Consider the following 25,418-nt stretch of genomic DNA (forward strand, 5'->3'; position numbering starts at 1 on the left):
ACACCGAACATACCCTTTATGTAGATTCACCATTTTTGATATTTTGCCATATTTGCTTTCTCACTTTTTCTCTAATATATACACACACAAGCACATACGTATATACACTTTTTTCTTTTTTGCTGAACCACTTGAAGTTGTTGACATCATGGTACTGGATCCTTCAGCTTCTCTCTCGTAAGAATAAGGTCATCATCTATATAATCACAATGCCAGTATCACTCCTAAAATACTAGCAATATTATAATATCATCTAATATACATAGCTAATGTTTAGATTGTCTTCTAAAAATCTCTTTTATAGCTGTTTTACTTTTTGATTGAGGATTCAATAATTACATGTGTTGCATGTGGTTGCTGTCTCTTTATTAATCCAGAACAATTCCCCTACCTTTTTATGGTCTTTATGACGTGGACTTGTTTGAAGAGTCCAGGCTGCTTTCTCTGTAGATTTGTATTCATCTATTTTTTTTCATATCAGATTCAGGTTGATTATTTTTAGCAAGAATACTTGATAGGTGATGGCATTTCCTACTGCAGCAAGAGATATAATGGTGGTGCCATCAGCTAAGTTTGATCATTTGGTTATGCTGGTGACCACCATGTCTCTTGGAAAGGAACCTCATTCCATTTGGGATTAGTAAGAAGTCTGTGGGATGATACTTAGCGACAGTGGGTCTGTCCTGTTCAGTGGTTTTAACAGCCATTGGTAATCTTGTTGAATCGGGTGTTTACAGTGGTAGCTACAAAAAGACGAGTTTCTCCTTTTATCATTCTTTTTGTAATAATGTTAATGACTTCTGATACTAAAAATCTCAGTAGTTTTTAGCCTGTTCATTGGTGGGAGTAGTAGGGTTTTCTGTAGACATCTCCAGAACCTCCATGGCAGGCAAGGAGGGGTAGAATAGGTCGGTGGGATTCTGTGTTACTGCCCTTTCTTTAGCCAGTTCAGTTCCACTCTTTTCAGGGATAGTTTTGTGTTGGGTTAAAAAACAAACAGACCAAGGACTGTGCCTTTAAAAATAAAGTTTGAAAATACAGAATACATAATCAGGTGTATAAAAATGCTAGTAGAGCCAGATTTTTAAGAAAGAACCCATAAAAATAATTAAGAACCTATAATATATTATGAAGTGAAGCATAGTAACATTGTCATTTGATTGTCCTTGAAAAATGTCTTGGAAAGGTTTTTCGTATAAACTTCCAGGTCGTGTGTATTTCCTTCTTTAACTTGACTAACCTTATGTTATACTTTTTTAGTCCGTTTGAATGGCAGTTGTCATATTTCACATGTCTTAGACTTTTTTTAAAAATTAATATATAATGTATTATTTGTTTCAGGGGTAGAGGTTTGTGATTCATCAGTCTTCTATAATACCCAGTGCTCATTATAACACATACCCTCCCCAGTGTCCATCACCCAGTTACCCATCCCTCCACCCGCCCTCCAGCAACCCTCAGTTTGTTTCCTGTGATTAAGAGTCTCTTATGGTTTGTCTCCTAGACTTCTTAAACAAGGTACTTAGACTGTAAAGTTGATCCAGGGTGATGGGAAAACAAGTTGTGCATTCCGATATATACCTAGGTCAGTCGTTGAGCTTGTAGTGCCTTAATGATTAAAGTATGCAGAGCTGCTTGCCCCTCCAGTAAATGCATCTGCTTGCTGCGTTTTCTGTTTCTGCTTTTTAATTTTGTGTCATCATCTTTGTTTGTAAGAGTTTTTGCTCTCACTCTGGACAACTTTCAGTATATTTGCTGTAAGTAACCTATACACACCTAAATAATTTGCTGTTTTTGATTTATTGTGTGCTAGGAAATTAGGCAACCTAAGTTGCGGTAATTTGGGAAAATAAATGGTTTAAATAAAGGCATGGGTATCTTCTTGTTATTACTTTGTAACATTTTGTGGCAGCTGCTTGGATGATTGGAACATAAGCTCTGTGTTTGTTTGGTTTATTGCACTATCTTCAGTGCCTAGATTAATACCTGGCACATGATTGGTACTACTGTTGAATTAATTACAGAGGCCTTATTTTCTGCCTCTGTGTTTAGGCATTCCCTTTAATTCAGCAAGTATTGTGGAGTTTGGAGATGCTGGTTGGGATCAGACTGAAATATGGTAAACAACATAAAAGGACTTGGCCTTTATTTTAAAGAAAGTAGACTAATTTGTGCAGTGTGGAGGCTTGGTGGAGGCAGAAGTATATTTAGAATGTATTTTAATCTCAGATATGCTATTTCTCATTCAGTTTGGATTTTTTAAAAACATATCTTCCATATCTCCTTAACATGCTTATGCTTTTTTCTTCCTTCTTGACTAAATGAGATATTATTGATAGATGTTTTGATGTCTTTGTCTATTAATTCTATCATTTGTGTCATTTCTGGGTCTGTTTCTCTTGGTTAATTTTTTTCCCTCATTGTACATCATATATTTTTGCTTCTTGGTAATTTCTGATTGGATGCCAGATGTGGAATTTATTCTACTGAAGGTGGGTTTTTTTTTTTTTTTACTCCTTTAAATATTTTTTTTATTTTTTATTTTTTTAAAGATTTTATTTATTTCACAGAGAGATACATAGTGAGAGAGGAACGCAAGCAGGGGGAGTGGGAGAGGGAGAAGCAGGCTTCCCGCCGAGCAGAGAGCCCGACGCGGGGCTCGATCCCAGGATCCCGGGATCATGACCTGAGCTGAAGACAGACGCTTAACGACTGAGCCACCCAGGCGCCCCTATTCCTTTAAATATTTTTGAGCTTTGTTCTGATGTCGTGAGTGAAGTTTCTTGGAAGTTTTCTTAGTGCTTGCTTTTTTGCTGTGTTAGGCAGGATTAGAGCAGCCTTAAGTTCAGGATTATTCCCATTAAATTAATTCAGCCCCACTATTGAGGCAGTATCCTTCTGAGTATTCTGCCTGCTAGCCCCTCCCCCCCTTTTTAAGATTTTTTTAAAAAATTTTTAAGTAATTTCTACACCCACTGTGGGGCTTGAACCCACAACCCTGAGATCAAGTCACATGCTCCACCGACTGAGCCAGCCAGGCATGCCTACCCCATATATTTTTTTTTTTTAAGAATTTTTTTTTTTTTTAAGATTTTATTTATTTATTTGAGACAGAGAGAATGAGAGACAGAGAGCATGAGAGGGAGGAGGGTCAAAGGGAGAAGCAGACTCCCTGCCGAGCAGGGAGCCCGATGCGGGACTTGATCCCAGGACTCCAGGATCATGACCTGAGCCGAAGGCAGTCACTTAACCAACTGAGCCACCCAGGCGCCCCCCATATATTTTTGAGATCATTGGGAATGTGAGTTATTCCCATACCTGTGTGGGTTTTGTCTTTTTTCAGTCTCTGGAAAGGTCTAAGGTAGTTCCCTAGGCTTCCCTCACATGTGATTGTAAGTACTCAGCTGAAAACTGAGCTGTAGGTCTCCAGAGCTCTCTGTCAGGGTCTCTTCTCTCTGGTGTTCTGCTCTTTGACAAGTTGTAACTAATCCCTTCTGGGAAAGTATTTTAAATCTGTAGGTTCTGAAACTATATTATGTTGGTGAGTTTTTCTTATTATAGATACAGGAAAGTTTCAGGCTGTGGTAATTTGATGTAAGAATATGTGCATATTATGAAGCATTTGTGACTAGAGGTGATTTCTTTTTCTCTCCCACCCCATAAACTATTAAAAAATCAGAACATAATCGGTGTTGTTGCAACCCAGTATCTTAGCATTATAACGTAGCCTTCTGTTCTTTTATTTGATGCCGAATCAAATAGTATGTATATATATTTTTTTATTATTATTTTTTAAGATTTTATTTATTTGAGACAGAGAGAATGAGAGAGAGAGAGCACATGAGAGGGGGGAGGGTCAGAGGCAGAAGCAGGCTCCCCGCCGAGCAGGGAGCCTGTATATTTTAAAATCCTTTTGCAAGGGGGCACCTGGGTGGCACAATCAGTTAATAGTCCAACTTTTGGTTTCAGCCCGGGTTGGGATCTTAGGGTCATGAGAACAAGCCCTGTGTCGGGCTCTGCGCACAGCGCAGTCTGCTTGAGTTTTTCTCTCTCCTCTGCCTCTGCTCCTTCCCCCTGCACTCACGTTCTCTCTCTCAAATAAATCTTTTTAAAAAATGCCGTTGCAGGATATTTAATACAACTACTCAGTCACCTATTGTGTGGTTCTCCAGAGTCCCGTTGTACTCTAGCAACTTTAGAATTGGATAAATGAGTACAAGAAAACTGAGCACTGATTGGCATTCCCAGTAGAGTCCAGATAACTATCTGCAAGTCCTGTAAGGATTAACACATAAGAGATTCACTTAGTTACTCCTTACCTAAAATAATTACTCAGAATCATCCAAAATGTAAGAAGTGATCGAGCATTGAATGAGCTATCATAGTCACCTTAGCTAATCCTAAGGGAAACTTGGATTTGCATTTCAGTATTGGCATAGTTCTCTACCCTCAATATAAACTGCCTCCTAAGTGGTAGGTCTGGGGCCCATGAGGCAGTGGTTCCCAGCATGTGTTCTGGAACCTGTTGGCCCAGATTAATTTTTTATGCTCTCCCATAATATTTTTGAAATACTAATACTATTTTTCGTCATGTCTTTAGAGAGTAGTGTTTGAGTGGTGAGCTAGTATTTCTGTAAGTTGATAAGCTCAAGACATGGTCATTAATTACCAATTAAGTATATGCCTTCCTAAAGCTTTCCAATTTATAAATTGTTAACATATGTAGGCAAAGTCATCTGTAGAATACTATTCAAATTCAATACTGCTTAGTTAGGGTGAGATTATTTAAGATATTTAGGGAATTTTTGCTTCTAAACTATTTATTTATTTATTAAAGGTTTTTATTTATTTGACAGAGAGAGAGTACAAGCAGGGGGAGTAGCAGAGGGAGAGGGAGAAGAAGACTTTCCGCTGAGCAGGGAGCCCGACGCGGGACTCGATCCTGGGACCCTGGGATCGTGACCTGGGCCGAAGGCAGGCGCCTAATGACTGAGCCACTCAGGCACCCCGCTTCTAAACTTTTTTAAAAAATAAGGCTATTTTTAAGAACATTTTAAAGGGCATTTTAGATATGACTGATAAAGTTCATCAATTCTTATGTCAGATCCAAGGTAGGATGATATTAAGTATGAGTAAGACTTTCCAACAATAGTGCTAGCTGAACAAAGTTAAGTAAGAAAGAGGGCAGTATACATATTATATATCATTGAAAACTCCCACCACCAGAAATACTGAGTCACTTCTGAGAGACAAAATGTCACTGAAACTAGTTTAAAACTTGACTGGGAATATAACATATCAAAAAGATGAATGCTTCAGAATTGACATGCAGACATTTAAGTCTTTTTTGCCACTGAAGAGTCCTGGGATTGACGGAGGGATTCTCTGACCTGATGGCAATAGTCTGAACCTGGCAAGTGGGACTTTATGCCTTTGAAGTGGTACTGCTTTTCCTATGTTGGAAAAAACCCCAAATCAGGTTTCTGATATTAGCCCTATTGAATTCACCAAGTTAAATGCCAGATGGCACAGTCCTCTTTTCAATCAGCCAGTGAGGCTCACTCATGACATTTTTATAGGAGAAGGGAAAGTACTTAATGAAGTACAATGGGTGCTCAGAAACATTAACTCTTATTTGTGTGTGCTGAGGCCTGGGACCACAAAATAATAGGGGAATCAAGGATGAACGGGAAACTTCTTGTCGCCAAGTTGTTCATAGTTGGAGACCAGAAAATAAGAAAGTAACTGCAAAGGGGTCTTGATATTTATGCACATGTGGAAGAAGGTACTATCTCCTCTGCCAAGGTTAAGGGAGGGATGGGTCAGGGCAGGATGTGCAGAGAAGGCGCTGAGCTGAGTATCAAAGGATGAGTAAGAATTTGTCCAAGGTGAAGGAAGGGCATTCTAGGCAAAGGCATTGAGACTGACAGAACAGTGCATCCGGGGACCTGAAGGTAGATTGATGTAATGATAGCCCAAGAAACTATGAAATAATGGCAAGAAATAAAGCCAAAATGGTAGCGTGGGGCCCTTCATGAATGATCTCATTCCAAGTCATGAGGTTTGGACTTTGAGTCATGGCTTTGAGCCATGAAAGATTTAGGTAATGAAGGTAAGACTGACAGTAGATATTCAAAGAGGGGAGAAAATGCAGGTAAGGGGTGGATGATCAGTTTATGGGATCTTTTGAGGTACTGTGGGATTTCAGGTGAAGATACTTTACTTAGCCTATTTGTTTTCTTTTTATTAAGTAATCTTTATGCTCATCATGGGGCTCAAACTCACAACCCTGAGATCAAGAGTCACATACTCTACCGACTGAGCCAGCCAGGCGTCCCTACTTAGCCTTTTTTTTTTTTTTTTAAGATTTTATTTATTTGACAGAGAGAGAGAGACACAGTGACAGAGGGAACACAAGCAGGGGGAGTGGGAGAGGGAGAAGCAGGCTTCCCGCCGAGCAGGGAGCCCGATGCGGGGCTTGATCCCAGGACCCTGAGATCATGACCTGAGCCGAAGGCAGACGCCCAACGACTGAGCCACCCAGGCACCTTCCTAAGTCTATTCCCTCTTCTGTGAAACAAGGAATTTAAGTATCTACATGCAGGATTGTCTTAAAAATAAAAGAATAAGGGGTGCCTGGGTGGCTCAGTTGGTTAAGTGACTGCCTTCGGCTCAGGTCATGATCTTAGGGTCCTGGGATGGAGCCCCGCATCGGGCTGCCTGCTCCTTGGGGAGGCTGCTTCTCTCTCCCTCTGCCTGCCACTCCCCCTGCTTGTGCTCTCTCTCTGTCAAATAAATAAAATCTTTAAAAAAAAATAAAAGGGGGCGCCTGGGTGGCTCAGTTGGTTAAGCGACTGCCTTCAGCTCGGGTCATGATCCTGGAGTCCCTGGATCGAGTCCCGCATCGGGCTCCCTGCTCGGCAGGGAGTCTGCTTCTCCCTCTCCCACTCCCCGTTTGTGTTCCCTCTCTCGCTGTGTCTTTCTCTGTCAAATAAATAAATAAAATCTTTAAAAAAAAAAGAGAATATAAGGCACTTGGAACTTAGAATGGAGGATTGCTTAAGGAGCAGATGGGGAAGGAGAATGTCTGATCGGGATTGAGTAGCATCAGTGGGAGATTGGCAGACAATGATCAACAACACAAATCTCAAAACTTAGTCAAAGGGGACCAAAAAGTGTTAGTTGAATTCTGAGTTGAGATTAGTGGTAATTTTAACAAGAGTACTTTCAGTGGAGGTTTGGGGCCAGAAGTTAGATTGCATTGGATTAAGGAGTGAACATGCAGTGAAGAAGTGTTGACTGTTCTTTACAAAAGCTTAGTTTTAAAAGATTCTGTACTTTTTTTTGAACCTGTGCCATCTATCCTGAAGGTCACATTCAAGGTAGGGCTTTTAGTCATTGTCACCTGTTTCAGAGATATATATACAATTCTGAAGTTTTATATCCACGCCGTCCCTGGGTACTTAATGCTAGGTTTGAGGGCCATTTAATATCTTAATATTTTTTATTTTTTAAGTTGTTCGATGAAAGATAATGATTAAGTAGCTTTTCTTAAAAAGGAAGCCCAGCTTATTAACGTTGAGAGGTACAGCATTTAGACCAGAGATGGTATGTGTTTGTGTTTTACTATAGGAGTTTTCAAACATTCACAAAAGTAGAACTCCAGGGCACCTGGGTGGCTCAGTCGGCTAAGCGGCTGCCTTCGGCTCAGATCATGATCCCAGGGTCTGGGATCGGGCCTCGCATTAGGCTCCCTGCATGGCGGAGGGCCTGCTTCTCCCTCTCCCTCTCCCTCTGTCTGCCGCTCTGCCTGCTTATGCTCTCTCTCTCTCTGTTAAATAAATAAATAAAAATCTTTAAAAAAAAAAAAAAAAAGTAGAACTCCGAAAAGTATCCATCAGCCAGCTTCAGTAGTTAAGATTTTGGCCATCTTGTTTCATTTTTTTCCTCCCCAACCCCTTCTTCTATCCCTGGATGAACTGTTTAAATTACAGATCTCTTGTCATTCTCTGTATAAATACATCTCAGAACTTATTTTTTTATTTTATTATTTTTTAAAGATTTATTTGAGCGAGAGCATGTGAGTTGGGGGAGGGGCCGAAGGAGAGAATCTTCAAGAAACTCCCCACTGAGCCCAGGGCTCCATCTCACAACCCTGAGATCATGACCTGAGCCAAAACCAAGAGCTGGATACTCAACCGAGCCACCCAGGCGTCCCTTATTTTATTTATTATTTATTATTTTTTTTTAGAGAGGGAGAGGGGAGGAGGGGCAGAGGGAGAAGGGGAGAGAAAATCTCAAGCAGATGGGTAACTCCATCTCACAACCCTAAGATCATGACCTGGGCCAAAATCAGTAGTAGATGCTTAACCGACTGAGCCACCCATGTGCCCCTAGAACTTATTTTAAATACAACAATATAACCACTGTAATATTATCACATGTGACAAAATTAACAGTAATTGATAAGGGGGATTCATCAGCTTCCCAAAGGGGTCCATGATACCAGAAAGCTAACAAACCACTGTAAGTAAGTCTTGCCACTTAATATTATGAACTTTTGGGCATTGGTCTCTTGCTTGCAAACTCTGATTTCCCTCCTCCCCCGCCCCCCCCCCCATTCCTTAGATGTGGTAGGCACCTGTAGATTAAGATTCCTTGGAATTAAAAGTGTTCCTAGCCTGATCAAAAAAGATGCCTTATTTTTTTATCAATATAGACTTCTATTTTGTCTTATTGTTCACTACACAGCATTTTATCCTCACATCTTGAGTTCTCACTTTTTCACTTATTATTTTGCAAAATTAAAAAAAAAAAGTCTTTTTATCCTTTTATTTTTATATATGGAAATGTCAAGTAGTCAGAGGAGGCTGCTCTGTAATCAGTAGATGGGCGAGATGAAAACTTGTAATAGTTGATTGTTTTCTGCCACAGCGCTGAGCTATGCTTTTTAGGTCAGTTTATCATTTCTTCTGTTAACTGATTTCTCAAAAAATTTTTCTCAAAATAAACACTATACTAAACATAGGGCTTCATAAACATTTTTCCCCACCTACAGATAAGAATCCATCTTTTTCAAAACTTTTTCTTAATGTGCATCAGTGGGAGTGATGATTTCATCATAAAGAAGAGGATTCCAGAGGGGCATGGAACATGTTTGTATTTTACTTTGAAATAATTATAGAATCACGGGGAGTTGCAAAGATGGGTGGAGAGCATGTGTCCTATTTTCCCCCACTGGTTACATATTACATAACTATAGTACATTATCAAAACCAGGAATTTTACATTGGTACTGTGTGTGTGTGTGTGTGTGTGTGTGTAGTTCTGACATTTATTACATGTGTAGCTTTCTAATATCACCTCAGTGAGGATAAAGAACTACTCTATCACTACACATACTTCCCCCCACCACCACCACCTGTAGTCCTATCACTTCCTCCACCCCATCCCTAACTTGTGGCAATCGCTCATTTGTTTCCTATTTATATGATTTTGTTATTTTGCAAAGATAATATAAATGGACTCATAAAGTATGTCATGTTTTGAGACTGGCCTTTTTTTATTCAGCATAATGCGCCTGAAACCCATCCAAGTTGTTGCATGTGTTAGTAGTTCATTGTGAAAAAAAATTTTGTTTCAAGTAATCTCTACACCCAATATGGGGCTCAAATTTACAACACCGAGATTAAGAGTTATGTGTTCTGCCAACTCACCCAGCCAAGCACCCCCATTTAAAATAAAAATAAGTGCCTTGTTAACTCACTATACCAAAATTCAGTTCACTCAAAGCTGCTTAACCTCAAGTTTAAAAGGCCAATAAGGCCTAAAAAGGCCTATAAGGGTATAGGTTTATAAAGGCTTACAGATTTTGTGGGCATTTTATGATGTAAATATTTATAATATATTCTATAAGTTTGAATAAATTATATTACTTTTACATTATAAAATTACCATTAAAACACAAATTAGTCTTTTTAAAGTAGATGACATTTAAATTAAATATAAAGAGCTTATATGGGGCACCTGGATGGCACAGTTGGTTAAACGTCCGACTCTTAGTTTCAGCTTAGGTCGTGATCTCAAGAGTCCTAAGATCGAGCCCTTCATCGGGCTCCATGCTCTGTGTGGAGTCTGCTTTAGTTTCTCTCTCCATCTCCTTCTGCCCCCACCCCCTGTGCACACAAGCTCTCTCTCTTTCTCTTCTCTCAAATCAAAATAAATCTTAAATAAATAAATATACAGAACTTATATTAAGTTTACAAAGCTTAGAAATAGTATAAGACCAGTGTTCACTGGTTATCCTGTTTTATAAATGGCTTTTTATTTAAATAGGAACAATTTGGATCAGCCATTCTTTCTTTAAAATAATTTTGAGATTTACAGAAAATTACGAGAATGGCACAGAGAACTCTTGTATACCCCATTTACTAACTTTTAGCATTTTGGCATATCACTATTCATTAGTGAATGAGTCTATCACTCTATCCATCTATCAATCCATAAATACATACACACATATAGATAATTTTTTTTTAACTCTTTGGGCTTAAATATGTCAGTATATAATTCTACAGAACAAAGATATACTTTTTTCTTTTTTTTTTTTTTTTTTAAGATTTTATTTTTAAGTAATTTGTAATCCAAACCTGGGGCTTGAACTTAGAACAGTTGCATGCTCTACTGACTGAGCCAGCCAGGGGCCCCACTACAGAATAAGGATTTTTTTTTTTTTTTTGATTTTTTTTTTTTTAATTTATTTATCTGAGAGAGAGAATGGGAGACAGAGAGCATGAGAGGGGGAGGATCAGAGGGAGAAGCAGACTCCCCGCTGAGCAGGGAGTCCGATGCGGGACTCGATCCCAGGACTCCAGGATCATGACCTGAGCCGCAGGCAGTTGCTTAACCAACTGAGCCACCCAGGGGCCCCAGAATAAGGATATTCTTACACAACCACAGCACAGTTAACAAATTCAGGAAATGTAGCATCGATGGAATATTTTTGTCTACTATAGCTCTTTTTGTTCTAATGTTATCAATTTTTTTTTCCTTTTTTTTGTATTTCTTCCCCTCCTTTCTAGAATCTACTTTAGGGATTGATGTTAGTTGTCTTTTATCTTTAATTTTCTCTAGTATGGAACACTTTTTCAGCTTTTGTCTTTTATGACATTAACATTTTGGGGGAATACAGGCCAGTTAATTTATAGAACGTTCCTTACAATGGTTCCCCTTGATTAAGTCCATTACTGCCTGGGACACCATAGGAGTGATAGATATTCTGTCCTCAGGGAATTAAATCTAAAAAACATACAGTGTCCATCAGTGTCTCATTAGTGATGTTAATTTTGATCACCTAATGAAGATGTTGTTCAGTTTCTCCATTATATGGGTTCTGTCTTTACCATTACAAGTGATAAGCAGTCTGTGGGCAGATGCTTTGAGAGTATGCAAATATCCTGCTCTGTCAAACTTGGACCCAAAGATTTAGGGGTGGTTCTTACTGATTCTTGTCCAAACTGATCTTTATTTTAATGGTTCAAAGTAAGAATCAGTCTTTCTAAATTATCGTGTCCTGAAAATTCAGCTTAACTTTGGAAACACTTACTTACTTATTTTATGACTTTGATCTGTATACATTGCATATAATCCTGCTAGTGTGTTTTAACTTAAAATGTTTTTTAAACCTCTGTATTTATTTTTAATCCTTTGCTGCCCTCTGCAGGTCTATGGATATAAATCTTTGGAGCAAGGTAAGTATTCCAAGTACTGCAATTCCTAAGGTGATATATAAAAAGCTGTTGAGAGCCAAAGTTGTAAGAGCTTCATACATTTATGATGTGCTATTATAAATGAATGACTTTAGAATCTTGAAATGGGTAGTTTTTTAAAACTGTCTTCCTAGAGCATGAAATTTATTATTGAAGCGATCCTTAGTCCTAAATTCTTCATAAGGTCTTCAGCTTTTTTGAAGGACAGCTGTTAACATTATTGCAGTGACATTTGATTTACAGATCTAATAACTAATTTAAAATTTATATACATATACATATTTATCTATATATGAATGATACATAGATAATTTTAAATTGCTATTTTTTTAAGTTAACTGCCTTTATGCAGGAAGTACAATTATCCTTATGCTGAATTGCAAGAAATAATTGTAGCTAAGTAAAATCAGAATGTACATTATTAACTGGAATTCCCAATTTAAATATTTTTTAAGATCTAAATTTGACTGAATTCCGTTTTAAGTATTATACTGCCAAACCCTACAGTCAGTTATAATTTATGATCGGGAAATCTATATTTAGAAGTGATTTTTTTTTTTTACTAGAAAGAGTTTTTATCGGTTTATTCATGGAATGTGTTTTTGTTCAAAATTTGGTATTAAATGTAGCTATCTTAGATCTACTGTATGGTTGTAACTTCTGGTAGTTTGTATTGTCTTCCTTCTGTACAGATTAAAAAAGTTTGCAGATGAGAATTGTTTTTTTGCTTTGAGTACTTTCTACCTTAACTATCCTTTGAATTGCCATTAACTGCAGCATGATTTTCCTGGTGGAGTGAAGTGGGATATGGTCAATTTTGCCTAATTTTCTATATTAGCAGATTAATAGTAGTAGAAGTAATTGCATTTTGAGTTGTTAACACTTGTAATATGTGCCAGGTACTATTTTAAGAGCAAATAAGTTCATTCGTAGAATACACATAAAGTAGTTCAGAGTTCCTAACTCCTGTCACTTTGGAAAAGAGCCATATGTTTCCGTTCTTACTGTCTTCAGACCCAAGGGTGGATAGTCAGATACTGTGTTCAAAAGTTACAGGCCAGTACTGTAGGTTTTGTAACCATTTTCATCACAAAATACATATTTGGATTTCTTTAGTTAAAATTTTGCCAGCAGAATTAATGTGGAAGAATACGTGTTGTGTATGTCTTTTAGTATTTGTGCATTCAAGTGCTAGGGATCTGTGAGGACAAGCCCAAAAGAGGTTTTGACCCCTTTGGTTTTAATGCCATTAAAATAACTGGGAAAATGTCATTGGAAAAAAACTAAGAAAAATTAAGCTATTTAGTGATCCACCATGTTTTACATTATTATTTCTGTAATACTTCATTTAAAAGGAGGAAACGGGTCCAATTTCAACAAGACCAAAAACAACCTGATGAGAAATAATACTGGTTGATAATTCCTAAAAGCTATTTCCTGTTTATAACAGTTGATTTAAAACAATACATAAACAAATCCATTTAGAGGGTTTCTTAGTGACATTTCATGAAACATTGTAGTTTTCCTTTGACATGGGTTTGTTTTGTTTTTGCTTTTAAAGACAAACCTATTATTTAAAAACAAAACAATTTCCTTGGCAGGTGGGGGTAGTGTTGAATTACTGTGCTATAGAATAATACCTTACTGGGGAGAGGCTTTCTTATTTCAAGAATTCAGTTTCAGATTGTATTTGTTCTTGTTTGCTTCTCTTGCTGCAATGCGTGCATTTTCTGTCTTACCAGATAACAGAACTGTTGTATAAGGATGGACGGTATTGCCAAGAGCCTCCAGGACCAGCGGGTAGCGTTTCAATTTCGATGATTGTAACTTACCCACAAATCCATTCTTCTGTGTAATGATGGGCTAGAAGGGTTACAGCAGTAGACATTTTCTTTTTAAAAGTGAAATTTGAAAACATTTGGTTATAAATCTTTATATTGATAACCACAACATTTTGAGATTTCTGGGGTGTTTGGTTTTATCATCATAATTGTTTTGAAAGACAGGGTTGGAGGCTTTTTCCTGTTTAGACACGGAGGAAAATGCTTCTTACAGCACCTGTGAAAATAGGCTTAACGACCAGTCATTCTTAGTGTTTGTTATTTTAATGTTTTGGAGGTATAGTTAATTTTAAATGTATAAAATAGTAAACGAGATCTTTAGGTTTTTTCCCTACTTAAATATAATTTATTATCCAAAATATATTATTTTGACATTTAATGATTTTTGTTTTCCATATAATGAAGCCTAGAATATATGGTTTTCTTTAAGAAAACACCCTTCTTGAAAGTTCACATTTTCTATCCTAGGTATTAACACATGGCCCTACACATTTTATGCTTGAACGCAGAAGAAAATTACTGTTGTTACAAAACATCTTTGTTAATCTTGGTTTTTCATTGGCTAATAGGCAGCTCTCCACAGGATTACTGTATCTGCTTATTAAAATTATTTAACTTTCTATACTCAACATTTGACAGTCGTTTCCAATTTTGTGTGTTCCCTAAATATGGCCCACAAAAAAATTACTGCAGAAATTTGTACAAGGCATTTATTTATGCTTCCTACTTGTGATTTGGACAGGAAAGGGGTAAGGCCTTGGGCAGGACCACTTCTGTCACAGAGTGGTGGAAAAAAATAGATTGAAGTAAGATTCAGTACTGAAAAGCTGTCACTCGGTCTGAAAATAATTAATATTCCTTTCACTCACCAGTTAGATATGTGCTCCCAAACCACGTAATCTCTATGCCTCAGTGATCAGTGTTGCCATTTCAGAGCCTCTCATCAGGGTGACATCTCACACCAAAATGATTTCTTATAAATTAATCTTGATAACATGACAGTCTCAGTAATTTTAGTGGAATGCTTTCTCTTGTTTTTTTCCACAGAAGCTGTTGGCTATTTTCTTTATAACTTGATTGACAGCATGAGTGACTCAGAGGTACAGGCCAAGGAGGAGCGTTTGAGACAATACTTCCATCAGCTGAAGGAGATGGTACCATTTCATTTTTTGCTATATAATGCCTGTCCTGTCTGACATGTATCTATTAGATTTGAAATTGCTGCTTTTAAGTACAACCAGACCACTTCTCAATGACATACACGAGTTGGAGACTTAAATTATGTCCGAGATAATTTCTGTTAGACAAATTTCAGTTTGGTTGTCTAAAACTCAGCCTGTTTTTGTTTTTTTCTTTCCTCCTTTCCCTTTGCACAGAATGTAAAAATTCCTGAAAATATCTACAGAGGCATTCGTAATCTACTGGATAGCTACCATGTTCCTGAATTGATTAAGGTGTGTGTGAAATAGTAATCAACTTTTTAAAATGCTTAACTTATATATAAAAGCATGTTAAAATTGTATTTAACTATGGTGCTTTTGGCCAAAAACAGTTTACTTAAATGGCAACCATTAAAAGAAAGCTTTTCATTGATGGTTGGTAAATACTGTTTATATATTGAAGGATGTGTTTAAAATATTTATTACAATGGTTAATGAAGTATGAGTAGAATTTCTGGAAGATTTTGAAAAGACGGAAAAATAGTAAAATGAGCTGAAGCTTTTGAAATTTGCCTTTGACATTTGCTAATATATTTTTCCATGTATTTTCTAATTCTAATTTAAATCTCAATTTTAGGATGTTAATATATTGGTTGAAAGAGAGAAGATAGACTCTAGAAAAGTAAGTAGGTTTTTTGAGTAGATTCTACATGCTATAACCACCACATTTAAAGAGAATTCTAGATTGTGTCCTTATAAAACCAGTGGTTCCTAACATTTTTGTCATCAGTATACATCTAAGAAGTTGGTAACAGCTATTCCCCATCTCAGACAAATCAGCGTATCTAAGACATTTGCGTATGTATCCCAGGAGTGTCAAAAATCCCTAGAGTTCATCCACGGATCCCCAGATTAATGTCCTTGATAGCATTTATGACATCTAGTAAAGGTCAGCTTAAAGGGAAAAGTGACAAGGGGTGCATTTTCTTTTTGTAGTAAATTTCTTTCCTTTTCTTTCTGTTCCTGTAGACTACACAGCTGCCGTCCTCTGTTTTGGAGTCTACACTTGAAAAACTAAAAGCTGAAAATCAACCTATAGGAGATGTCCTAAAGCAACTCATACTAGCGCTTTGTTCAGAAGAGGTAACATTTGTTTAAATATTTCAAATGTGCTATTAAGGTAAAAAAAAATTCTTTATAGATAAAAGTAAGCAAAGCCAAATATAATATTTATGATTTTCACAATTGATTATTATATGTCATGTGTGTGAAGAATGCAATTAAATGAAAGGTTAACTAATTTCAGCTACACCTTGAATGGCATGTTTTCAGGTTGCTGTAGTTTGTTTACGATAATCTGCGAAGTGAATGATAGTAACAGCCGTGATAGGTTTATCATACATGCCAAATGTCCTTTCAAGCCATGGCTCCGGTCTCTTATATCTAGATTGTCAAGCAACTGATACATGCAGTAGTCATTTGCAAGTCAAATATTACTGGGTTGTTAATGCAGGGATTGAAATTCCATTTTCCTCCTGGAAAAAAGCTCTTTCTGAGATAAAGGGTCTCTTGCCTTTTTTCAGCAGGCGTCCAGCTGTACTTTGTGTTCATTTTAGTGTGTGTGTATGCAATTTGTGGTATTTCACTAGACTTTTTCAGTTTCTAGTTCAATATGATTTAGTCATATGCCTGTGTTTTTAGGGGAAAAAACATAACTGACTTTAAGATTATAACATTATACTATTGAATTCTAAAATATTTTTTCACTTTGCTTGGATATTAAACTAGACTCTGAAGAACTTTGCCATGATAGATATTTCTGTGTATGGAAATTGGACTGTGAGTAGGGGCTGGCTTGGTACATATTTAATTTGGACGTCTTTTTTATAGTACCTACAAAGCTAAAACATCAAATTTGGCACAGCAACTTGTTTTGCATTACATGTAACAAATCTTTTAAACCCTACATGCGTATCTTGCCTGCTTTTTGAAAGGTGAATAAAAACACAAAGGAGGAAGGTGAAGTTAATAACATGGATCCAGTGTTTTTCAAGTGCTATTAACTTTTTCTGCACTCGGAATGCTAAACCTAGAGATTGGACATTTTTACTTTTGTATCACTTGTTCTTTTTTACTTCTGTCCTTTATCTTAGAACATGCAAAAAGCTCTTGAATTGAAAGCAAAATATGAATCAGACATGGTTGTTGGTGGCTATGCCGCTTTAATAAATTTGTGCTGTCGACATGATAATGCAGAAGATGCATTGAACCTGAAACAAGAACTGTGAGTACCCTGGCACTGAAGCAAATCATCAGCATTTATGCTGATAGACAGTCCTTGATGGATCATATAAATTGAATATTACTCTTACAGAATGTAATTTTTAAAAATTCTTTTTTTGTCAGTATTTTTAAAATTTCATAAAATGCCTCCCTTTGATTAATTATGGCTTGTTTTCAGCAAGGAGTCTTTGTTTAAGTATGATAAGACATCCTTAAAGCCAAGGTTTTTTCCCCACTGACTGTATAACTGCATATCATAAAAGGGGTGATGGTAACTATTTTATAAGGCTCAACGTTTCCCTTTCTCTACCGTCATGTGAACAACATTCTGTCGATTTCTCAGGTAGCTTTAGTTTCCCATCCTGATAGAGTTATTAATTAAAAAATATGTCTTTTTGAGTATTTCAATGTTCATGACAAAGTTAGAATCATCTAAAGTGCTGTGAAGCAAAAGAGTTCCTTCATTTGTATCATTTGCAGATGGGGTGATGCAATATATGTGTAGTGGTAGATTTTTACTTCTTTTGTCACTTTGAATATAATTACTTGTGAATTTGAATATGGCTTCAAAAATAAACCTTCACCGAAATGTAGAGGCCTAAATAACAGTTCAGAACAACGGACGTGTTTTTGAAGAGGATGAAATGGCTATTGCAGTTCTTTTCACAGTCAGCTTTTAACATAATATAAATGTGCCTTTAATTTTTAGTGACCGATTAAATTCATCTGCTGTCCTTGACACTGGCAAGTACGTAGGCCTTGTAAAAGTATTGGGAAAACATGGCAAGCTCCAAGGTAAGCCTCGGCACATAAAGGAAATATGTGATGCAAGTATCTTGCCACTGGAATAACATGCGAATTGATATTAATGGTATATCATGTCCTGCAAAGTGCTTGAACACTTTGCATACACATTTGCATGTGAATCCATCCAGAGCTGCATGGACAGTGTAGGCCATTAGTTTTAATGGATTGGCAAGCTTGTCATTTACATTTGCACAGCTCAGTGCTTTTTGCATTTCTACAGCTAGTTTTTATTAGCATTGCTGTTTGGATTGAGTTTGAAGATCATGACTTATGGCACAATTTGCTGATGTGCCCGCATTAATGGCTTTGTTTTTGCTTAAGAACGTCTGAGGGCTGAACATAAAACCTATAAACATAACCTTTATTTAAGAATATGAATTTTGCTGTAGTCTTCGTCTTAACTTCTAATAACATTACCAAAAATATATACTTTAGTAAGTTTTTATTTAGGAGTTTTCAGAGAAAACCTCACTGATTATAAAGCTGATACGCATTCGCTAATTTTCTCGTTGAGATAATGCTGAGCCTAATTATTTACACTTGATAATATGTTCTTACTCTTGCTTGTTTCTTACATTTCTCTTTGGGTTTTATTTTGAAACTTCCTTTTTTAGCCTTCCTCTCTTCCTTTTATTTCTAGAGACGATTTTTTTTTTTTTTTTTAATTTTACAGTGAAAAATGTGTGGTGAAAATACTTGATTTGAACACTGGATTTTTTTTAGGAAGTCTTTCTAACAGAGAAAACTCTATAAGGTTTAGCCTGCTTTTTTAAAATAACTTTTTGTGAAGCGGTCAAAACATTTGGTCTGTGCAATAATTAAGAACAACATTATAAAAATGCACTTATTCCATATCCTAAAATGTTTGTTTCTGCCTTCCTAATGAAGCTTAATGAATCTAATGTATTAACATGCAGTCTTTTGGAAAGCTTTCATTGGCTCTGCTTGGCTAATTAGTATCGACATAGCAAACAGGCCCTATCGGTATCAGACCATTAGTCTGGCTGTATATACAGTGTAAACACATCTTTATTATCTGGCCTCCTGACAAGCCATCTGCTGAAGAAACAATGATGTGATTTAGCAGATGTTAGCTCTGAACGATAAAAGCATCCATTTAGGAGGATCTTACAGCTATAGGGCAGACCGTACAGGGTTATGTGGTGCAGAGTGGGCACACAGTCCCTATCTATAATTTGTAGTCAAAGTTGCAGGGAAATGATAAAACCATGCTATTGTGGATTTATAATTGTAGTCTCGTTTAGAAATGCAAGTAGTAATTAACTTGAAATCGGCATTATACACTAGAATTTACATTCCTGCTGGGCTTGAAATGCTGTTTTAATAGCAGTTTGTTTTCCCTACATGAAATTACCTAAGGGTCTTTTGTGTTACTTCATTGTAGATGCTATTAACATTCTAAAGGAGATGAAAGAGAAGGATGTTGTTATCAAAGATGCAACAGTCTTGTCCTTTTTCCACATCCTAAATGGTGCAGCTTTAAGAGGTGAAACTGAAACAGTGAAACAGTTGCATGAAGCCATCATGACTCTAGGGTTAGCAAAACCATCCACTGCCTTAAGTTCCCCATTGGTCACTCTGTATCTGGAAAAGTAAGTTAATTGAATTTTGAATTTTAAATGTTGGCATTAAAATAATGAGTCTGATCATTTGGGGATTGTATTTTGTCAGTACTCTGCTGCTTGGAAGCCTAGGAGGTTATTTGCCACGGAATAAGAGGACTTAATATGGACTGGTTGACCTTTAAAATGAGCAGCAACCCTGTGGTCCTGTGGGTTGCTTCTCAAGGGAATGGTCTGTGTTGATTTTTTTTGTGTGATGATATTACATGAAATTGAATCTAATTTTTCCCAGTTTGAGCCTTATAGGTGTTAATCATTAATATATAAGGAGGAAGGATTCTCTGGGGCTTTTGATTATGCATCATGACTGTCATTCAGGTAATAATGTAGCAGCATCCTCTTTGGTTCTCCTTTTCTCCATGTGGTATTTGATTTTAATAGCATGTGCCAATACAGTGACTCTAGCTTCCATTAATACTATAGAAGATGTCTCTGTGCCTTGAGGGAGGAAGATGAACTTTGTTGATATGGTGAGGTTTATGGAGTTTGAAATTTTTTACATTTAAAATGCTCAAGTTGGTGCCCAATTTAAGATATTATTTGTAATGCAAATCATAACGATCAATCCTACACTCTTGTAATAAGTGAAACATTTTAGTAAGACCATTAAGCACTCTTTATTATCTTCTTTTCTTTTTGCATTTGTTTTCCTTTTTTTTAATTTCCTAGATTTTTCTTCTTTGTCATCTTTTTCAAGGCTTAATGCAGTTTTTAATCTGCCTATTTTGTGATTGGGATTTCTGATTTTATTTATTTTACTTTATTTTAATTCCAGTGTAGTTAACATACAGTTATATTAGTTTCAGGTGTACAATGTAGTGATTCAACACTTCTTATATTGCTGAGGGCTCATCAAGATAAATGTATGGGGGGGCGCCTGGGTGGCTCAGTCGTTAAGCGTCTGCCTTCGGCTCAGGTCATGATCCCAGGGTCCTGGGATCGAGCCCCGCATCGGGCTCCTCGCTCCGCGGGAAGCCTGCTTCTCCCTCTCACACTCCCTTTGCTTGTGTTCCCTCTCTCGCTGTCTCTCTCTCTGTCAAATAAATAAGTAAAAAATCTTTAAAAAAAAAAAAAAAGATAAATGTATGGGATTTTTCTGATTTTAGTATGGATGTGGCCCTGTCAATGCCAAGAGAAAAGTAAAAGTTGTATCTTAATGGTTCTCATATTCTTCCCAAATTTCTGGTAGTTTTTCTTTATTTATTAGAGGGTATAATTAATTGAATATAATGAATGGTTTAGTATTGAATTTAAAATGGGAAATAAAAATCATCTCGGCTCCATGTTAGGAAATGTGGGTATACATATTTATACACACACAGATACATCCACATATATGTTTGATGAAATAATTTCTTTGCCATCCAATCGAAAAATAGTTTATCAAGTTAGATGATTGGCCAGATCTTAACCTCTACAATCTCAGCATTACATCCTTTTAAAGAAATAGTGATTCAGACAATTAGTGTGTTACTGAGTTCTCATGTTCACAGCCAACTTTATATAGAAATCCTATAATTAATATGCTTCCTACCAGAATTTTTTTGATTGCTTGAAAGACCCATCTCTGCAAATTGCATGTGGAGCTCTGCATAGGGATTTGAAAGAAATGGGCCCAGTGCCCAGAAGAATTAGGCCCTCCTCCACTACTGGGCAAAAATAAAATAATTAACAATGAAAATGAGGCCATGGTAGAAAAGTATCTTACGAATAGAAATACTTTGAAGACAGAGAAGACAACAAAAGTTTTCTGAAAGAGGTCTGCAGATGGGGCTCATGAACCAAGGAGAGCTTACCCACAGGAAAATGGAAATATCATGGGATTCAGATGTTAACCTGCAGCATGCTCCGTGTTTCTGATTATAGAGTACAGTCAGAGATTTGTATGTCTCAGTAAAATATGGCTGTCCCTATTAATTGGGCTAGAGAAATCTAAATTAGTATTTTTTCTTTTATGATTTCTTAACTCCTTTCAGATACATCAAGAAATTATTACCTGCTGTTTTGATTTGCCTAGTCTTTTTTTGCTATCTTTGCTTTGCAGGGTCAATCTCCATGGCCGGATCTTTCAGTTTATCATAATAAAAAGGTTTTGTTGATTGTTATAGAGTCATGAGAATAATGAGGAGGAGATAAAGGAAATTTCATGTTTATAAAATAGCACAAAACAGTAGTAGCACCTGTAGTCTGGGATAAGTTGGGGGAAAAGTTGTCTTTGAAAACTTTGTTTCAATTGTGTTTTCCCTAACTGATGGAAGATAAATGATTCAGAATCATGATGAGTGCAGTACAAGGGTTAACTATACTAGCCTGCCAAAAAGTCCACGTGTACTTGATTTGATTGAATATGTTTACTCTTCAATAATATCATGTAATTGACCTCAGCAGGTATGAGCTCATCTGAAGAATGAGCCTTATTTATTCAGACTTGAGATAAAAGTATGAAATGCATTTCAGAACATCATACAAAATCTTCATCTTTTCGTTCAAAGACAAGCATCTTTTTGGAATGTCACTGCAAAATCTCTAAAGAGACTGTCACTTAAATATTATAATTCTGGAACAAATCCATGAAATTGGGTTTTTTAGAAAGATGATCTTTAAGATTCAGAAAGATCTTAATTTTGAGACTGACTTCCAGCAGTAAATAAAACACGGGAGAAAGTAATCCTGGGTCAGTTTGTTTGTTGGAAAATGTATAAAAAGCTTTGTGGTTGTGGAAAACAATACATTTTGTTTCTGTTTATTTGCAAAGGAAAATACAAAATAATAACAGGTTTGCAAAATTGTAAAGAAGTTGGTAAACTCATCTGTTTATTATCAAAAGGATACTTGTATTAAATGGAAAGATAGGCACAGTTGAACAAAACTTTCATGTGTTTCATTTATGTTAGGATTATTATATAAGCCACATGTCTACGTGTAGTCCAAATGAATGTTATTTTAAACTTTTTTTGGTAACTACTTAAAATTTTTTTTTATTGAAATCGTACCTGATTCTGGAAGATATCTGGGTCCTCCATAATATGGAAGAAAAACATGCTTTAAAATAGGTTAAAAGAGCTTTTGATTAGTCTTTATGCTCTGGTAAAGGAAATAAAATTAATAAAATCTGGGCCATTAGGTTTAAAAGCATAAAAATGTGTATGATGTAGTTTCAGGTTCACTTGTTTTATAGCTTATCCATTTTGGTTTCATTGCATATGAAAAATATCTGAAGCTGTTTAACTGGATTATTTAGTGCAAATGATCAAAGAAGCTTTAATTTCTGCTTTCCATTAAGGACTTTTCTGTGCTGATTTGTGCTATAATCTGTATATGCCCACATGCATTTCGTTTAAGTGAATCATGGACTTTGTATATTTAAAGCTCCCAGAACTCTTGCTAAGTTAATCTTTAGTTCTTCATAAAGGTCACAATTTCTGTAAGATGAACCTATAATCATAAAAGTTTTAAAACTCACTGTAGCACTTTAAAATGTTATATAAATGGGAAATATACTTTTAAAAATGCTGGTTATTCTGTCATATACACTCCCCTTCAATTTTAGCATCTTCATTTGTACTGGATACTTTTATTATTTATGGGAATGCTTGCCTTCTAGAGTGAAACTCTTTATGTGCTGAAAGGAAATTAAGGAGGTTTGGCTCTTTTACTCCATTATTGCAATTAAGAATTTAGCATCATCAGTGCCAAAGGACAAAAGTGGTTCGTTTGCCCTAGGGGGACAGGACAGTGATAAGATGATTTTTCGTCAAGGATCATTGGGTCGTAATTAAGTTACATTCATGGCTATTGCTTTTTGAAGGATGATTGGTAAATGACAGGCTTCATGTGCTTAGTACGGACAGTGTTCAGGAGGGTTTTTTCTGCCTCCTCTGTCAGAAAATCCTGTTGAGCCTGATAATGTAAATGTGGCATTTTATTCTGAACAAAAGAGCAGGGAAATGAGCTATCTTGTCTAATCATTCAGTTGTTTAACACCGACTTCCAGTTTAGACTCAATTGGCTGGAAAGCACTTGACATGTGAAGTTAGTGCTGTTCGGAACGCATGTTTGAGTAAATTTTAAAGTAAGTGACAGCTAAATTGTACCTAGGGAAATTACAAAGCCTTCAACACAGTTAATTTTTTGGGGAGGATTAGTTGTAATTGCAACACCAGTCTCCTTGAAGATTCCTCATTTATAGATGATGAACAGAAAAAAAACATTTAGCTCTTTCAAAGCTGGTTCTCTTAACAGAATAATTTTTATGAAGACGCTTGTTTCTCTTGAATTGATTTTTCCCATGTTTTAAACTTTTTTTCTCCCCCAAACTCCCCTTTTCTCTAGTGATTTCAGATTTTGAGAGCTTTTCAAGTCAGTGATCCCTTTAGATAAATTGCCACTTCACTAACACTTTATGTATAATGTTGAAGCATATTATTCCAATTAAAAATCAATATTTGTCATTTTTTGGTGGTTTAAATTAAGTATACTCTCTGGGTTGGAAAGTAAGTTACTCTAAGGAGATTAAGTTTGAAGCTACTGATAGGTGAATAGATAGTTGTCACTAGTCATTCTTGTTCTAACAGTACAGGATTGTGTGAAATGCATTTATGATTTTTATAGTTAGGTATGGTGAGGAGTTTGACTTAGGAGTGCTTTGTTTCCTGGTATCTTTGAGTAGATATTTTTATGATCAGTGGATGCCTCATATGAATGTATGTCCAGTGTTTGTTTTTCTGTCAGTGACATTATAGCATACTTTAATTCCATTAATAATGACTAAAACTAAAGGTGGTATCAGATTTGCCATGTGAGCTTAAGCTTGCAGTTTTAGATGTTCCTCCATGAAATAATGCAAAATTACAGTTTGTAGTGGGGTATATATAGGGTCATGTTCCCTTAAAAAAGTGAATTGGAGATTGTAGAGTGTATTTTAATATGGGCCAAGTACATTCAAGTTAACAAGTAAAACTCTTAGTTGTAAATCTTTCTTTAAAAGATATATTTATTTGAGAGAGCGTGAGCGCGAGAGAGCACAAGTTGGGGGAGAGGAGAGAATCTCAAGTCGACTCTGCTGAGCATAGATCCTGATGTGGTGCTCTATCTCATAACCCTGAGATCATGACCTGAGCTGAAACCAAGAGTCGGACACTTAACCAGCTGAGCCACCCAGGCACCCCAATAGATAAAACTCTCTTTTACCTGCTCAAATTACTTACTAGACTCAGCCTATGATATATATTTGTTCTTAAAATTTAGAATTACAGAATCTTCCTTTTTCCTGTTCTGCCTTCACAGACTCACAGAATTTTGCTAAAGCTTATATTAATTTGTATCAATCAAAAAAATTTTTAAATGATTGCTTATTAACATACATAGTTTCATTCATGAAAATTATTTTATATACACTTCATTGAAATATTTTGGGGAGGGTCTAGTCATTGAAAAAAAGTCATTAGTGGGTTTGCCTTTTTTTTTTTTTTTTTAAAGAGATACCAATATGTTATGGAGTTGGTTTTCTTTTAGCATTATTTGAGGGTTGTGAAAGCAGTGGCTAAATTTTTATCAGGAATGGGCTTAAAAATTTGTGACACATTTGTATATAAAGCTTTCAGAATGATGAATACATACTGAAGTAAGCATAGAATTGCAAGTTGTTTTGCATCCAGAATTAATGGTATCAATAAGATTTCTTTAAAACATTACTGTTGTTTTAGAGTAGGATTTTAAATCAACTATTGTGTTTTAAAGTATATAAAGGAAGTCACAAAATCATCTTCGGTCACAGCACCTAGAAGTACCCTGAGTGGTAAAGTGTTGTCTAACATCTCGGATATAAAGCAGTTTCCACCTTTTTCCTTTGGATATTTTACTGTTCTTGCTGACTTCATCTTGCCTAGTAGAAGTGGTACTTTCACGTGATGATTT

The 25,418-nt window shown here is 36.2% G+C and overlaps 1 protein-coding gene across 1 annotated transcript in view; it reads left to right on the forward strand.

Moving 5' to 3' along the window:
• Positions 1–25,418, forward strand: part of LRPPRC (leucine rich pentatricopeptide repeat containing) — a 105,540-nt gene that overhangs the window by 35,754 nt on the left and 44,368 nt on the right. Inside the window, exons 15-23 of the mRNA XM_045885085.3 lie at positions 11,723–11,750; positions 13,511–13,568; positions 14,657–14,763; positions 14,986–15,063; positions 15,407–15,451; positions 15,799–15,912; positions 16,923–17,053; positions 17,762–17,847; positions 19,265–19,472. Of these exons, the coding sequence (XP_045741041.1) occupies positions 11,723–11,750; positions 13,511–13,568; positions 14,657–14,763; positions 14,986–15,063; positions 15,407–15,451; positions 15,799–15,912; positions 16,923–17,053; positions 17,762–17,847; positions 19,265–19,472 (855 nt within the window). The remainder of the gene's footprint in view (positions 1–11,722; positions 11,751–13,510; positions 13,569–14,656; positions 14,764–14,985; positions 15,064–15,406; positions 15,452–15,798; positions 15,913–16,922; positions 17,054–17,761; positions 17,848–19,264; positions 19,473–25,418) is intronic.

The sequence above is a fragment of the Mirounga angustirostris genome, unplaced genomic scaffold, assembly GCF_029215605.1.
Source record: "Mirounga angustirostris isolate CCGP_5_RB_7025 unplaced genomic scaffold, mMirAng1.0.hap1 SCAF_10, whole genome shotgun sequence".
NCBI lineage: Eukaryota > Metazoa > Chordata > Mammalia > Carnivora > Phocidae > Mirounga > Mirounga angustirostris.